Source organism: Uloborus diversus, chromosome 10, assembly GCF_026930045.1.
Source record: "Uloborus diversus isolate 005 chromosome 10, Udiv.v.3.1, whole genome shotgun sequence".
NCBI lineage: Eukaryota > Metazoa > Arthropoda > Arachnida > Araneae > Uloboridae > Uloborus > Uloborus diversus.
In genome coordinates, this window is record NC_072740.1 from 65911471 (window position 1) to 65929826 (window position 18356).

The following is an 18356-nucleotide window of genomic DNA, read 5'->3' on the forward strand; positions in this document are numbered from 1 at the left end:
TATATATTTTGATACATCACTACAAGCATTTTATTAAACAGTGAAACTTCTCCGAGAAGCCACCCCTTCGTTCAGTGAAAATGTGGACACAGAAGGGGTGGCCATACTTAAGAGTTTTCGTTATTGAACTCGAGCTGTACTATGAATTATATAATTCAACACTTTTTAATGATGTTTCAAGAAAATAAAGGGGTCAACATACACAGGTTTCACTGTATCACTAAATGAAAAAATGCTCCTCATCGAGTTCTGAAAATGTAATAGCAATAACACAGCAAAAATTATCAACTGTTGTTTTCCGAGCGGCTATCCGAAAGAAAAACTTTTGCACACTGAGAACAGTGGTGTTCCCATACGGTATATTCCATGTATGCCGTATATTCTCAATTATTTTTTAGACATATAGCGTATACCTTCAAGTTTCAAAAATTTCCATATAAACACATATTACATATATCGTTGCCTCAGAGCAACACTAAGACATCTAATCCCCGAAATAACATTAAGATATCCTACTGTTGCTCTGAGGCAACGATTTGATCGCATACAAATATTGTGCGTAATGGTTTACTGGGAGTATACCCTCAGAAAAATGCATACAACAGCAGCATGATGTGATAAGATCCTAGAACATACACCATTCTATTTTTTAAATTAATCTTTGAATTTCAGGGGGGGGGGAGGGAATGCTTGTTCGATGAACCCAGAATTATCTTCTATTTATTTTTTTAGCCTGGCTTAATTGTGCACATGTTATGTATTGAATATGCACACAGATTTAAAAAAACCAGCGGTAAACCATTACCGCGAAACACGGGAAAGCACTGTTTGGCAAATTTAGAATTTTTTACTTCTATTTTTAGCGTGGCTCAAAAAAAAGATTAAAAAAAGCGCTATCCAAGACATGTTTTCTAAAAAATAAACCTTCAACATTTACGGAAAACACTTCAATTCTTTAACAATTAAAAAAATAGTAGGAAATAACAGAAGATTCAACGGAAGCAAATATAAACAAACAGGTGCAGACGCCCTGTCAAAACACCGAACCGGTTACGAAATTTGCATACGCTTCCCGCTTTCCGCCTTCGTGTAAATGAGCAACGATTTTCCTCTGACTTGTGACGTCACATGTCTGCCGTCCGATGTCCGAAAGCGGGAATCGTGTAAAAGGGGTCTTAACCACATACTCACATACTAAGCACAAAATAGGAAAACAAGGCAAGAATATCACTAAAAACAATTAGAAAAGCATTGATTCATTGCCAGCTTAATACCGTAGCAGAACATAGTAGCAGAAAACTGGTTTCGTTTTAATCCGATTTACAACGCTACTTATTAAAGTTACTTCCTCCCAACATGATTATACAACGTGGAAGAAACGTTTCGCAGTGTTTCTTAGGAGGTTAATGAGTAAGCCTATTCGAACGTGACCAATACGTATTCTATGCACCCTCTCTTATAATAAGCAGGAAAATACAGTAAAAACTGTCAATAGTAAACAAGAAGACTACATGCATAAAGGTTCTTCGTTGCTTCAAAAAATATTTCATATTCTGCAAAAAGCTTTACTTCTTGTTTCGTGAGAAGAGTTAACTGCCAACCGTTGTCGGCTATCCAAGGTCGAAGGGGACAATTCGTGCTGTCTGCTAGTTTGAAGAGTGAGCGCGTATATTGTCAGTTTGCATCAGAATTCCACATAAGTGGAGGCAAGAAATACTGACTTGTCAGATAAGTTATAATATAAATCCGTTGTACAAAGGCATTTTTTTGAAATCATTGATTATTTAAATTATTTTTTTTTTGTTCAAGTGTTCTATTTATTTACTTCCAAATAAATTTGAGAAAAATGAGTGATCGCTACTGCAGAACTGATACAGGAGCTATGCTTTCGCCCGATGGAGAAGAGGGTAAAATAGTACCTTTTGCTCCAAGCAGAGAAGGCAAAGATGTTCCTCGTGGTTCTTTTAGTGATAAAAAAAGTCGAGCAATTGGTGTTTTCACAAGTGGAGGCGATTCCCAAGGTAAGAAAGTTCTAACACTTGAAATGAAAACATAAGCATTTCACTCACATTATCTTTGCTTACATGATCAAGATCACGAAAAAAGTAAACGTTAAGGCTGGTCATTTGGAGGATCGGTGGGAGTCAATTGCCCCCCTACCCCCAATTTTTGAAACATAATGTTATGCAAGTTTAGTATGTATTTTGTTTGATACCCTTAGCCCCCCACCCACCCACAGAGAACTCAAATGACAGGCCTGTAAACATTTGCTTTAAAGAGCTTTATATGCTATTTGATTTTTATAGTGCTTCAAACCCCTATTTTGCTGTAATTGATCATTTATATGAGTTTCATTTTTGAAAAACTGATGCTAAAGTTAAAGGTTTTACAGCACAGTTCGTGCCTGTGATGCAGATAATTATATTATTAATCATTTGAAAGTGGTTTGAAAAAAAAAATCAACTGAATTGGAAACATTCCTTTCACTGATGCTAATTATTTTTTGTTTTCAACTCATAGGAATTTAAGCTTTTTTTTTTTTTTTTTTTTTAAATCTGCTGGCATGGCCTGAACAGGGGAAAAAAAAAACATGGCTTTTATTGACTCTAGCTCATATTATGTTCTGACAAAATGTTGCATATTTTATGAATCTGTGTATTCAAACTCATGTCTCACAATAGTGTCATCTTTTCATTTTCTTTTTCTTTCTTCCTTTATTTATTTTATTTATTTATTTTTTTTTTTTTTTTTAATTTTGAAAATGCAATTGACTTTGCAAATGTTTAAAGCAGTAGTTGTTTTTTACTTCCTTTTACAAAAAAAAGAAGTATTGTATTCGCGCAAAAATTTTCACTCAAAATGCGGCCTTAATTTCCATTTTGCTTAACCTTAAATTAATGTTGAGTTTTTTTTTTCAACTCAACCACACGTGGATAAGTGTCTAAGAACATATAGATGTGGAAAATACCCATTTTGACATTCCCCGAGTTAATTACGAGTTTTCTCGTGATGTCTGTATTTTATGTATGTTGCATAATTCAAGAACAGTATGTCCTAGAAAGTTGAAATTTGGTACGTAGTGGCTAGTAGTGGTGTTATAATTTGGCGGACACTTGGCGATATATCGCCAGGCTTTTGGTCACCAACTTGGCGACAAATTTGGCTTTTTTTTTTTTTTTTAATCTGGTTTTAATTTGGCCATTGTTGGTGATATTTAGAGAGTTAACTATTGAATCACATTAAAATTGCCAATAATGATGAAATAACCTTAAATTGGTGTAAAAGGAAGTCATGTGATGCACAGATCAGCTTGTTTAATTTTTCATAATTCATAAATAGATCTATGATTATAGATTTTGGGGATCTATTAGTCTTACATGAAAATGATGCAATAAACAAAGTTTTTAGAATTTCTAATAGTTTAGAAACATTTTTTTTTAAATGTGTATTTTTATGATAGATACATTTCTGCATATGCAGATTTCATGTATAGTTGAATTTTGTGAACAAGAATCTTGTAGAAAATTTACATTAGGTTTTCCAAAACAAGTTCTAAGATGCATGACTGTCTATACCTTTTTTAAATCTTTTTAAATAAAAATAATCAAAGCTCTTGTATGTTTTCAAAGGTATGAATGCTGCTGTTCGAGCTGTTGTACGTATGGGAATGTATATGGGTGCCAAAGTGTTTTTCATCAAAGAAGGCTATCAAGGAATGGTAGATGGCGATGATTATATTGTTGAAGCAACATGGGTTAGTGTGTCTGGCATCATTCATAAGGTAAGCTTTATCTTCTAATAATAAAATTAGAGATGTTTTGATACATACACGAAATAATATATATTTTATTGCTTCTTACTAAAAAAAAAATTGTGACATGACTAGCAAGCAGTCACTGCCCAGCTAGACTGTTAAGTAAACTAGGCTATTGTTCATGTTAATTGATTAATCCCCATCGCACGTAAAAGGCCCCCTAAAAGTTACTTTTCCCATTTTGGTTAACAACTGCTTCCAGTAAGATGTTCTAAGTGTTACCATACTGATCTATTTTTCCTGATTTCAAGATCAGCCTAAGATTTGAGAAGCTCAAAATATTTTCTTGTTCTTCTTCGGATGTAAAAATTTAGCTCGTCAATTTCTTTTATTTTTATGAACTCAAACAACGAAATTGTGGGAACTGATGTGATATACCCCACCCTTGGCGACTTTTTCCTGTTGGCGCAAAGAAAGCGTCGCCAAGAAAACGATGTATGACGACATATGTCATACATCGTTCTTAGCGATGCTTTTTTAGCGCCAACAGGAAAAAATCAGATAAGAAAACATGATCAAAGCACTTCAGAACACAATATATATAAAAACAACATAAAAGCACAACAAAAAGCATCACGAATATATGCTTCAAAAATGTACAGGGCCGGGGTTTTTTGTAAACATATTAAAATACAATGAAATAAATTATTGTATTAATTACAAGTCGAAATTAATGCATTAATTTTTTTTCATCATTTCTCCGGGATACGAGCCCTCGGTCTCATAGTACTTTTGTAATGAGACCTCGGCTCGCCGGCCCTGTCTCGGTCTCATTACAAAAGTACTATGAGACCTCTGGCTCGCCAGGACCTCGCTCCGCTCGGTCCGTTATCCCTCCGACTGTTAATATACATTACAGTCGAAGTATGATCACAGTTATGTATACTACAAGAACCCCTCAAGGATTTGTAAAAACAAAGAATTTTGGAAGTGAGAGGTTTTTTTTGAATTCTAAAATAAAGAATTTACCTTTTTATTTGGTATAAATATTCACACTCAGTCTAAAACAATACATCATATGACAATGGCACGTTACAGATACACACCACGTTGGAGTTAACTTTTAATTAACCTTCAAGTTTGAAGAAACTGGCATTTTCTAATGTTTTTACTTCAAAACACAACTACTGAATTTAAACTAACACAAAATAAGCATTCCTGTAAGGTATATTGCACGAAACAACACCACGTCATAAAATCCCCCCTAAGAGCGGAACATATGTGCACCTACCTCCACGGACACACGTGCGAAAAGAATTAGTTCACATCTTTACTTCCCAGGTATATTCTGCAGGGTTACTAGGGCTACCGGAAAAAGTTTTATCGCCGACGTTGGCGATTTTCGAAATGAGCTAAAAATTCTATCCTCGCCAATGGGGGGGTATATCACATCTGTACCAAATTGTGTCCCATCTGACTCTTTGCTTCAGACCATGTATATTTTGCTTTTTGTCATAGTCTTAATCTGAAATTCCACTTACAAACCTATTAGTTTTCCTTTAAACCCGTTCCAGTAACACGATGGTGCCCCCTGCTCAAGAGGGATGGCACCAAAGACATATGGGCAGTTCTCAAAAGGTGGGAGTAAACACAACTTTGAAACTTCAACACCAAATAACTTTCATTTTAATTAACTCAAAAAAATTTGAGTTAAATTATAATACTGTATAGAGACAAGAATTGACATAAATTATGGAAAAAATGCTCTTCAAATACCTTTAAAAAGATATTTTCTTTGCTAAAAGGCACAATTTTGGACATACCAAAATGTTAACTGAGCAAATGTACCATTAAAAATATTTTTTTTTAAATTATTTCCATACGTTTCAAAAAAAAAAAAAAAAAAATTAAGGGTAAGAATCTCAAACTGAATAATTTTTTGATAATATTTTCCACAAATTAAAAAATTAAAGACAGATTATTTATTTTGTGAACAATTTTAGAAAAAATGGAAGTTTGATGTATGTCCAAAACTTACGATCTTGACAATGCTATAATTTGAGAACTAAATATATGATTTATATGTTTTAAAGGTATTTTTCAATCCTCAAAATGAAGTTGTTATTTATTTTAAAGTGTTTTCATTTGTTTTCATGCAGTATCTTTGAAGAAAAATCATTTTTCTTAAACATACATGTAAGATGTCCAAATTGTGTTACAATGTAGACGCCGATAATTCTGTTCAATTATTCGTTATTATAAATAATCTTCTGTCTTGTAACCTTAATAAAAAAGGCTAATATAATGTTAATTCCTTCAATCCATTGACATTTTGCACAATTAATACGTTATGCATTGAACATTACATTAATAACAGTAGAAACACAAGTTATGATCGTAATGGAACATATTTAAGTAAACAAAACGGCACAGAAATTGCCAAGCAAATTTCGATTGGCGACAACTCACAGCATACGATAAGCAAAGGGTTACCAGCCAGAATTCTGGTTTTCGCCAACAGCATCAGTTTTGGCGACTTCATCACCTGCGCAGGCAAAATGGTTGGGGGGGGGGGGGTTCGGATTCTATAAAACTATAACAAAATTTTATTATTTAAAGGCCAGTATTTAAAGTCATTCAAGTACTTTAAAGCCTTTATTTTTCATTGCAGAATGTAAAAATAGATAAAATTTTCATTAGAAAAGTTCAAAAACTGTGAAACTTACATTAGGATGATGTCCAAAATCTGTTATCTACAGGACAACAATGTCCAAAATCTGTAACCTACAGACCGATCATTAAATTTGCTATTTATTAATTTTTATAAATACCTGCTTCTTTTTATGTTTGTATATGTTGTTCTAGGTGTACATGCTATGCAATAAAAACAAAATTGATGTCAAATTTCAAAATTTTAAAAATTGTTCAGAATTAACTTTTTTGTTCCCACCTTTTGAGAACTGCCCATATTTCAATGTGAATTCACCCTGAATGGGCCACCCTTGAAGCTGTCTATTTGTACCATTAGTACAGCGAACTAACCCATGGATATGCTTACACTGTTTCCATTAAATTGCTTCGCTCACTCCTCACAAACCAAAATATTTTTTTTTTTCACTATTGAAGAAAGAATCAGTACACTGGTTTGATTTGAATGATTTCTCCTGAAAGTTTTCAGTACTGAAATCTTAAAAATAAATTTTAGTTTATGTTTGGTAGTGATAACAGATATAAAAAAGGGGGAAAGAGCAAGGGTTCCTTTTCAAATTTTAGGTTTTCTTTAAAAAAGATTTCAAGGACACACCCAGAAAAAAAAATTTAATTGCAGTTTTAAGATCACAATTTTCAGACTATCTTTGTCAATGAAAACGTTTCAGCGGGGGAAGGTAGGGAACTCAAAAAACATTTCGAAATTGACACGTAAATAAAAGGCGCAATTTCAGACAATCTTTAATATTAATGTTAGGGAAAAGTGGGGTTTTAGTGGCCTCCTTTGGAAATTTTTCAAAATTGATGTCTGGAAAACAAAATTAGACTCTTTTTGACAAGGCGAAATTTAAGGGGTCGAGGATTGTCCCCAGAAATGTTTTGATTTTGAAGTTTAAAAAACCCAAGTTTAGGCTATATGTAAAAGATATTAGAGAGATGGTGGCAGTGGGGGCTTGCTTTCTTAATTTTGTCAAACTTCAAGGTTCAGAAATGCACTTTCTAGCTATGTTCAATGTGGTTATGGAAAGAAAAAGGATCTGGTTGCTTTCTCTAAAAACTTTTTCGACATTAAAGCTATAAAATGTAAATTTTCAGCTGCAAGATTGTTTCCGTAATTTGCTTTTTGCATGTCAAAGGGACTTCACCCATTTATATTTATCCTCAGTTAACAGAGGTATATGGGGACAAGTTTGCCTGTTCAACACATTCGATGTAGTACAGGGAGTTTATTGCCGGTCAGAAAGAAGTCTACAATGGGGGGGGGGGGGGACAAACCGAGTAGAAAACCAGTGATTATCCTTAGTTGCCTGTACCACTTTTGAATGTGGAAAGGACTAGCACTTGTTGCCATACATCTCTATCAACTGATGATAAATATCCATGAACAGAGCCCCTTTAGCATGGAAAAGCAGTGAATTACTGAAGGAATGCTTTAGTGTTTTTATTCGTTTCTAAATTGAGCCAAAAGTGCTTATCATCTCTTTATATTTGTAAACCAGTCCTTAAAATTAATCTCAATTGTAGAACATAAAATTTACTGTGTTAGCTTTCTATGTTTCCTCCTTTTGTGCCGTATTTTTTTTTTTGTATTATCTGCAGCGGCATATAATCTGCAGGTCCTAAAATCAGCCTGGAGAAAGAAAAGGCTCTGCATAATCTGCGGATAATCTGATGTATGTAAAAATTGAAATTGTTTTGATTTGACAATTTTATCAACTAAACTAAAACCGTGAGGAAGTAATAATTATTTAGGTATAATCAAAAGTAATCCAAAAAATAGTCTAAAAATAATGATTTCATGATTATAGTACGCTAATGCCTTAAAGACAGTGAGTCAAGACAAAGGAGCAAACATTCCAATCGTGTGCAAATGGAGACTTCTTCTTTAGCTGTATAGTTGTTTATTTTACTCAGCCTGGATTCCATAAGAGGAAAATTTAAACTATGTAAAATAAATAACCCTACAGTCAGCCAAACGGTCTTTATAGGTGAATCCTGCTGCAAATTGCGTTTCAATGAGTTGGCGTTGAGGAAAAAAGCACAGATAACCAACGGCAGCGTATAAGTAGCACCTCGATAATCTGATAATTTTATACTTTTTTATCAGATAATATGCAGGAAAATACAGTGCTTAAGTTCCTATAGAATACTGTGCATGTGGTTGAGGAGGAGGGCAAAGGGGCCCGGACTCCTCTCAAAACTAATTTAAAACTACTCATTGTGAATAAGGATTTTGATGATTTCAAGCTCAAATTTGGAAAGTTCTCATATTAACCTTTGGCTACTCCCAAAATGAATTCCTATACATACTCCTGGTGTGTACATCTGTTAATGTTCGTCAATTTGAAACTGCTTTAGTATTCTCTTGAAACAAATATTTTTAAATTAGCTTCATAAAAAGGCAATGTACATGCTTTAATAATATGTTGTTTTTTTTTCAATGTTTGCACAGGGCATATTACCCAAAAAGCTCAGGAAGCTTGAACTCTCACTCAGAATTTATAGGGGGCCCAAATATGACTAAAACTGCAGGGTGGCGACAAATCAGGGAAAAGTCAGGGAACTTTATCACTCAGGGAAATATCAGGGAATATTGAAAAAATAACAAAAATTCAGGGAAAATTGATCAAATGAAGAAAAAAAAAATTTCTTTGCAAAATAAAGTTTTTTAGTTCCCTACAAATTTTTCACCAATTATTTGTTGTATTAAAATTAAATTTTGACTGAAAATCAAATTTGTTTTTTGCATGGTATTATTCGCTGTCACTTCAGATTACACGCAGGGTTTTTTTTTTTTTTTCAGACTTCAAAACTCTTTTATTTTAAAACCATATACATGTATATTTTGAAACTATTACTAATTGTTTTTTTCATTTCAATGTTGTTTTTTACTAAAGTAATATATGATTTTTTTTCGACAACTAATGAAATCATTTGAAATTGAGTTGTGTAAATAAGTAAATATATTTTTATTATTTTTTAATAGTTAAAATGCTGTATCCATTCATCAAAACCTAAGTTCTTGATAAGGAAAAAGCTCAATGTGACTAGTTGTTGGTAGATTTCAATTTGTTTTACATAAATATGTCTATTCTGCCCTGTGCAGGTAAAGGGTAATAACAGCAGTTTTTTTTTTTTTTTTTTTTTTTTGCATTTTTGTCATTCTATGGTGCGTTATCTTTACTGCACATACTCACTTATTTAGTTTATGCTGAAAAATTGGCGTGAAAAAAAGTCTTAATTCTAACATTTTCCTATTGTTAGTACTGAATCCACCACACATTTCTTCAAATATCTCGAAAACTAATGTCTGCAGAATGCAGATACCTACCGTTTACCTGCAGATGGCAGTATTATTTACGTAAGTCAAACTACATTACTTCTATACTTTAACTATCACTTGTTATTCTTGTAGCAACAATTATGCTGCTTGAAAATTCAGTTCAAGATTATTTCCATTTAAATTTTTTAGTTTTACCATGATTAGATATGTCTTTAAGAGTGGTTTTAATAATTTCTTACAATTCTTATTTCACTGGTTCCTGAAAGTAAAGTATTTGTTTTAGATTTCCTATAATATTTCTCTGTCGATAATTTAATCAACTATTTTTACCAAAAAAAGGGGGGGAGGTATTTTTTCAAAATATATTTTTAATTAACAGCTTAAACCGTTTTAAACAGTGCATTTTATTTAATATGCAATGCTTTTCAGGTAGGGCAAAGAAAGGAAACCATTACTATAAGTAACGTAAATCAGGGAAATTTGGTGAACTTAATCAGGGAAAAGTCAGGGAACTTTTTTTTCCAGTTCCTGTCGCCACCCTGAACTGCTTAAGAACTCTAGTTTCTGCTTTTAACTGCATTTTTTTAGATGTTGTAAACATTAGAATTTGCAAAACAAAAATGTTTGAAAGCATTAAATAATTATAGAATTATATTTGATAAAATGTAGCCTCAAGCTAGATTTTCAAATGTGGGATTTGATTCAACTATGTTAAAATGTACTTTTATGACATATAATTTCTTTTGTAAAGGTCAAATATGATTTGACATGTTACTACCCATATTTCCAGAGAATTGAAGCGAAACATATGTAATAAACTTCTGTCAGTCGGTAAGGTGGAATTAACTTGAATTCTGCTTGTCCTTTTCATGTTAGAAAGTGTGTGTCAATGCATAGAATGTTTAGAAAAATTTCCCCAAACGAAAAATGGGGGGCTCCAAAATCAGGGCTGTGGAGTCAAAGAGTCGGAGTCGAACTGATTTTGGAGTAAAGGAGTTGTAGTCGTTCAAAAACATGCCGACGCCGACCCCAGGTTTTTTTATTTCTTTAATTTTCACTGACTCTCCTTGCATTTTTTTTTAACTGACTACCTATTAATTTGATTACATGCTACTAATAAGAAAATGCTTGTCATTGTGGCAACCAGCTGGCTTGATTGTTTATCGATCTTTCTGTAACAGCTATACCTACGCTGTCTCCTAGTTTGCTTATTTTTTTACTTTATTTAAATGATAGCAACTGTCAGCAAACAGTTTTGTTGCCTAACATTTCCTAAGTAATCACTTTCAAATGAAAAATATATTTTTTTTTATCCCTATCTCAGTTATAAAATAGTAAAAGGAATGTATGAATCGCTTGAGCTAGTCTGGAAACTTCTGAGGGTGCTTGGTAAATTCAAATAAGTGCTTGTTTGGCCCAAAAGTGCAAATCCAAAAAATCCGATAAAATATAATTTTTTTTTTTTAATCTAAAGACTTTTTCTAAGAAAGCTTGGTTATCACTAAAAAGTTCAAAATAAAACCAGTACATGATTTATTGATTACAACACTCAATAATTGCAGTTAATGTTAAAATCTTATTAAGGTTAATTCTAAAGCTGCCAATGAAACAAAAATTAAAAATTGAGTCAAGAAATGTAGCTATGGTAAAAGCTATTCATACAAAGCTGTATACCGCCGCATTTTGTGTCACATTTGCTCCAGACGTACATGTACTCGACCTCTCCCTGCAATATAATGCAATATTTTCATTGAAATTTTTAAGATGAAATTTAAGATTTAAGGGGATATTGTTGGGGAAATTTTTCAGAATTAAAGATTTTCAATTTTTATAAACTCGGAGATTAAGTTGAGGTGGTACCCACCAGATGGTTGTCACCCGGGAGGGGGAAGGACCGCCCCCTGTCAAGAAAAGGTTTTTGTGACTAAGCAAAAAATAAATCCCTCAAGGGGGAAATTCAAAAAATTAAAGGAGAGCAAATTAATCCAATTAAATTTTTTAATGGGATTTTTAAGTAATCTCGCTTTAGAAATTGCAACTATTACTATTGGATAATTTGATTTTCAAATTGAATTTCTAACTTTGTATAACATCTTAGGTTTACAATAAAATACAATGCAAAAATTTCATAAAAAGGAATTAATATTTTCATCTCTGCTTAGGGGTTTTCCCCCCTTCCCATGAGGGAGGGGGATTTGGAAAAAAATAAATAAATAAATAATAAAAAAGCTGGAATCAGACTTTTCAAAATCCAGGAGTCGGCAACTTTTCTTCCGACTCTGCAGCCCTGCACAAAATAAGACCAATCTTCCCCTAATTTCAGAGATTAATTGGGCCCTAGGTTTGTAAAAGTCAATTCAATATTCTTTAAGAGGAATTTTTCAATATTGTTGTGTAATGATGCTTAAAAAAGTAGCAATTTTTCAGAATTAAATTATGTTGCTCTTTAATGTTGTGAGAAATGCAAACTGTTTATGCTAGTAATTACCATTTATCATCAATTTTTATTTCTTTATTTTTTATAACTTTTGTTATTAACTCTTTGAATTGTTGAAATATTATTCAGCATTTCAGGCCCATGTCCAGGTTTTCACAGGAGAAGGGGTTTGAAAGCTCCTACGTCCGTACCACCAGAGGAGTGTTTGGGGGAGGGGGGAGTTGAATCCCTCACAAGCTTTAGTTTTGTGCTGAATTGTGGATCCCATTATGGCATTTCTACACCTGTAAAGACTTCTTGTAACCCCTCTCTACCCTTGAAGGATAATTCTAGCTGCACAAGTGACTGCAGTAAACCTTCATTTTACAGTTACTTTTAATTTGAATTGAATCTTGTTTGTTTCTTTTAAAAACTTTTTCTTCATTTTAATCAAATCTATTCACAATGTGGTATATTGCAATCAGTATAATAAATGTCCACAGATTCTTAATAAACTAAACAGGAAAAAGCTTATTGCAGATGCAAATTACATTTCCAAACTCAATCACTAATGGATTTTCATAGCTGCAAGATATGCCAAGTTCATCAATACCTCTTGTAGCAATAAAGGCTTTGTATTGACAAAACATTGAGGGGTTCTTCCACCATACTGCCGTGCTAAGCACAAAAGTCGTATCTGCACTTTTTATCAAAATTGAGTTAAGGTCAACAACGAATTCTTTGTCATGTATTTTACCTAAATACTGTGTTTCATGATCATTTGTAAATAGAAAATGTTATTAAAAATTCAAAAACTGTGACATTCGTATCAAATACATGGAGGCACACAACTTTATAAATGGCAGTTTCTCATTTTAAACTGGGATGCAGATACAACTTTTGCGCTTAGCACGGTGGCATAAATTTTTTTTTTATAAATATTATTCCAGTTGTCAAAGTTCTAACACTCGTAAATTGCAGAAAAACTTCAGTAAGAGTATTAAAGAAGCGCTGCACACAAACTTTCACATAATAACTAATAAAAGTCAAATATACATTTTTTTCATTTGGCTTATTATTTTCCCCCAAAGGGAAGGGGTTTAACCCCTAAAACCCTCCCCTTGGTCATGGCTCTGCAGCATTTTGTATTATTCAGAAAAAGTCTGGAAAGAATTTGTTGACACATACATTGACAGTGTTCTAAAAGGCCATAGAGATACATGTCCAAGCGCAATTAAATCTGTTGGTTTAAAATGTTGATTAAATTATTCCTTAACTTTTTCTTACTTACTTCAGCTGTTAGTTTTGTTGTCCTTTAACTGCAGTTTTAAAAAAAATTATTTTTTAACCTGATTGTTTTTATACCTTTCATAGAAGCAGGTTTAAATTAATTGCTGCTCACCCTTTTTATACTACACCCTTGTAGTTAGTTCTGTTATTGTGCTTTTCATATACATTCTAAAGAATTTTTTTTTTTTTTTTGCTGTCAAGTATGTCACACAAAAAAATAGTATTCAGATTTTTTTTTTTTTTTTTTTTTTTTTTTAGGGTGGCACTGTGATTGGCAGTGCTAGGTGCAAAGACTTCACAACGAGAGAAGGCAGATTAAAAGCAGCAGCAAATTTAGTTAAGCATAGCATTACGGATTTGGTTGTAATTGGTGGTGATGGTAGTTTAACTGGTGCCAATATATTTCGTCAAGAATGGTCATCTTTGTTGGATGAATTAGTTGAAAAAGGTAATCTTTATTTCAGTTAAAAATATTGGTTTTTTTAAAAATTCTTTTTGCTTTGTCAGAAGAAAGTGTACAAAATAAGCCAGCAAAAGCTCAAGTATAATTAACACTCCATGCAAAACATTTTATGCCGTGGGACGAGCGATAAGGCTAGTGAAACTAGTAAAGTGCTAGTCAATGCTTCTTCATAAAAAAGATCAAATTCTTCTGAAAATGATTCTTAGTTGTTTCTTCTTATAATTTATTAGGTTTGTTCCGTTGTTTTTCTGCATTTAAATGGGGAGAAAATTAGTATTTTGTGCAGTATTAAAATATTATCATTGTGTACATTGATCCTATATTTTTACAATGCTGTTATTTTGAAAATTACTAGAAGTTATCTGAAATACAGTATATGTGAAACATTTTCTATTTTTCAAAGCTATATCCCTTCCTAAAATAAATCCAATTGTCAGAGCGTTTGACTGTTTGTAGTACTTACAGGGCTCTAGTTTGTGTGTAGCTATTAAACTTAGTACACAAGTACAGTAAACTCCCAATTATCCACAGAATAGGATGGCATGGTAATCTTGAATATGCAAATTTTGTAAATTATCAACAGAATAAGTAAGAAACTTACTAGTCTATACAAAAGCTAAAACAATCAGTAACACTCACACATACAGTTAAACTGTAACTTAACACAATAACAGCATATGTAATATAATGTATGTAAGAGCAAAAGCAAAGACAAAATAAATCGCTCATTACTACAAGCAGATATCGTACATACACAGCAAATTATGCAAACATGTTTGCTAAAACATATCAAGTTAGGTTCCACTGAAGTTGTGTAGGGGCAAGAGCAGAGTCTATGGGGATAACCCCTCCCCTTCCCTGGTGTGTCATTTTTTTGATGGAGTGGCGAGTGCTTTTGCTGGAGGAGTGAATTATTTGAGGAAGATTTTCTTTTTGCTTATGGAAAGTCAATGACAATTGTGAAGTTTTTGGGGAATTTGTAGGCCCTTATGAAACTTTATATATCAAGTCAAATACCCTATTTAATATACTACAAGTTGTTCTTGTACACCTTGACTTATTTTTTTCAATGTTTAAAAGAGCTACTATGATGAAAGTGTGCAAGTTTGGTGGTCTTCAAAAGTTGGTTTTAAATTTACAGCCATAAGCAATATATGTCCACTGCACAGCTCATCACAAAATGTAACTGGGAAAATGTCCCAGTGACGTGGCCTAGTTTACTCAGAAATTATGTATACCAACGTTTAGGTTATTTCATCTTAAAAGTGCCATGTCACATACTACTGGTTTGTTTCAATCATATACACCAGAAAATATGTAAAATAGCATTTTCAAAGTTAAAAAGTCAAAAAATTTTGCTGCACTCCCTTCACATAGGGGGAGGGATTCATACTCCCTACAACCCCATCAGGTTTCATCAAGTCATGTTTCAGTGACATAGGAAGGTTTATTGTGGATGGAAAGGAAGTGGAGGAAATAAATTAGAATGTTAAAAAATAGATTTTTTTTTTCTTGTTAAGTTCAAATTGTGTGTGATTTTTCTGCATTTAAACAGCATCACTGAAAAAAATTAAAAAATGAAAGTGAAAAACTGCAGATAAATCTGAAAGCGGATAATCAGGAGTTTACTTTAGTAGTATAAAAGGCCAAAAACTTGTCTTCTATTTGGATCTCCCTCAGTAGGCAAGATGTAAGATGACAGACTTGGGAAAAACCCGTCCGGATATTAAAACTAACTGACATGCATTCCAAACTTAGAATTATTAACCTCTAGGATGGAGCAGTAGTTGATTTGGGGGTAGAAAAATAGAGGGGAAGAGGTTTTATGCCTTTATGAACCAATCAGAACTCCTCTGTTTGCATATTGGTTCATCAGTTTTTTTCTTATTCAGTGTCACCTTAGCGAAGTTGCAATTTGGCTGGGCCTTTGAAATCTCCATGTTTCTCTGAGTTTGCAATTGGAGAAAGCTTTTGCTAGCTAGAGGTGCTGCTATAAATTTTTTAATAACATTAAATAGCTTTTGTTCAGCACCTTCTATTAGTTATATAATCTTTGAATAAAGGTAATGCATGTTTTTAAATTATTAATGCAATAAAGTTTGCAAAAAAAAATATATATATATTTTTATCTTTATTTCGGACATAAGGTTTAAAAAAAAAGATTTTAAAGTTGTTAATTACGAAACTTGATCTTTTTTTGGAAAAAAAATTTTTTTCCTTAAAGTTTTGTGAATTTTAGCAGTATGCCCTTATTGTATTCTAGGGGTAACAACAATACAATACTCATCAAATATTTTCAGAAAGAGTCCTGTAATGATTGCAAGTATACTGTTATGTTACAGTCCTGAGTCAAAATTTCCACAGCTCTGTTTAATTTGAAGTGTTATTTATATTTAAGGTACATTTTTAATAACAAAAATAATTATTTGCATTAAAATCTGAAAATCAATTTTTTTTAATTGTAAAACATCCTTAACCTACATAATGAAAATGTATTGAGAGGGTGGTTGTTAACAACACTCGTCAAGAGGCCTGAAGTGAAAGAGATCCTTTGGAGATAGTTACTTCATATACAGAAAAAAAAACTTGAATTTAACATTGATTTGCCCCCAAAAAATGAGTAAATAACCTTTTGGAATGTCTGATTGCAATCAAAACAGGAAATGCACGGTATGAGTCATATATATAATATGACTGCATTCTTGTGTTATTTGAAATACATACAAACATAGGCAGGCACACAGACATAAATGTCACAACAAAGTTCTTCAAAGCAGATTCTAGGATAGCTAAAATGCAGTTTTTGGTTACCTACAAATTATCACACACAAATATATACAGATACTAGTCAAAGACCGTTTAGGGGTAATTAAATGTAAACTTTATTGAAATTAGAGTGAAGATAACATTTCCTCCATATTGTACTAGGAATTGAAAAGTACATAAACTTATGTTGTCCAAATAGTTCAAATTTTAATTACTAGGATTTTTCCGGATGATATGAGCTTTCAATAATCCGTGTTAGAGAGAGCCCCAATTACCTCTGGTTTTTGAGACTCTGTATGTTTGTTGTAAAACATGAGACTAAAAATGCAAATGAAATCTGTGTTGTGTTTTCAGTTTATGATAAACTAATCTCAATCTTACTAGTAATTGAACTAAAACAAGAAATAAATTTGTCAATACTTCTGTTTTGTATTTTCCTTATTTGAAAATTTGGGTTTTATTTATTTATTTATTTTTTCTGTATCGTAGTATCCAAAAGCTCTGCTATGATATGTAAAGCTATAAAATATTTTTTCCCATGATTAGATTTAATATAAATTATAGAATATTTAAGCTTAAAAATTATTGTACTACATCGTTTTAGAATTTTCAATTTTAAGAATCTTTCATCAAGAACCTTTCAAGTGAGTTTTATATCTTCTTTGAATTCTTTAAATCCTTACAGATGTCATTACACGTATTACAAGAGCTGAATGTGGACATTTGAACATTGTTGGAATGGTTGGATCTATTGATAATGATTTCTGTGGTACTGACATGACAATTGGCACTGACTCAGCTCTGCATCGCATTATTGAATCAATTGATGCTATTGTTACTACAGCTTCTAGGTAAGTTTCATTGATTTGCAGAAATGAAGTCATTAGTTAAAAATGACTCTAGCTTGTATGGCAGGACACAGAGCCATGTTGCTCTTTTGATACACCCTGTTGAAACTTTGAAATGTTATGATGCCTTTTGGGAAGCACTAACTTTTTAAAACACCTAGCAATAGCAAAAATAACTCCATGGCTTTTTAAAAATTTGGACTAAAATGACTCGGCTCAACAGGGAGCTCAAGTCTTCCCCTCGATGTTAGTAACTTCTAACTTTTTAACAAATTCTGAGCTAGAAGTGAAGGAGAAAACCTTTTTAAAGCTTTTAAAACTAGAAATGAATATTGTCTGATGGCTGTTCTGAAATTTCTTTGCTTTAAAAATTTCATATCTCTAATTCTGCTTTGAATTTTCTTTCAAAAAAATTTTGGATAATGGGTTTCCAGCCTTCTGATGAAGAAAATGAAATGACAAATCTCCTTTGTCTTAAAGGTGGAAAAATATGTATCTCAAATTAACATAAACCATAGACTTTATATTGTTATTCCAGAGTTCAACTTTTCAAGTTTAAGTTTTAACTTTTAATAAGTTCAGTAACATTATAAAAAAAATATTTTCAGCCTTTAAGTTTATGCATTATTTTTGTTGTTTTCTTTTTAAATAGTTTTGCTTTTTTGGGTTGGGGGGAACCCCTCACTGGAAGCTTTGGGGGTCTAAGTATGCAGATCCGACCCTGTTGGGCATTATTTTTAAATTAACCGAAATTAGAGCTGTCATTACAAGTTGGAGAATAAATTTTGCCATTTTCATTATGCATGGTGGACTTGAAGCCATGCTAA

The 18356-nt window shown here is 32.5% G+C and overlaps 1 protein-coding gene across 1 annotated transcript in view; it reads left to right on the forward strand.

Annotated features, from left to right (window-relative positions):
* The first annotated feature begins 1771 nt into the window (after positions 1 to 1771).
* Positions 1772 to 18356, forward strand: part of LOC129231202 (ATP-dependent 6-phosphofructokinase-like) — a 58728-nt gene continuing 42143 nt past the window's right edge. Inside the window, exons 1-4 of the mRNA XM_054865449.1 lie at positions 1772 to 2021; positions 3630 to 3781; positions 13711 to 13900; positions 17367 to 17532. Of these exons, the coding sequence (XP_054721424.1) occupies positions 1847 to 2021; positions 3630 to 3781; positions 13711 to 13900; positions 17367 to 17532 (683 nt within the window). The 5' untranslated portion in view covers positions 1772 to 1846. The remainder of the gene's footprint in view (positions 2022 to 3629; positions 3782 to 13710; positions 13901 to 17366; positions 17533 to 18356) is intronic.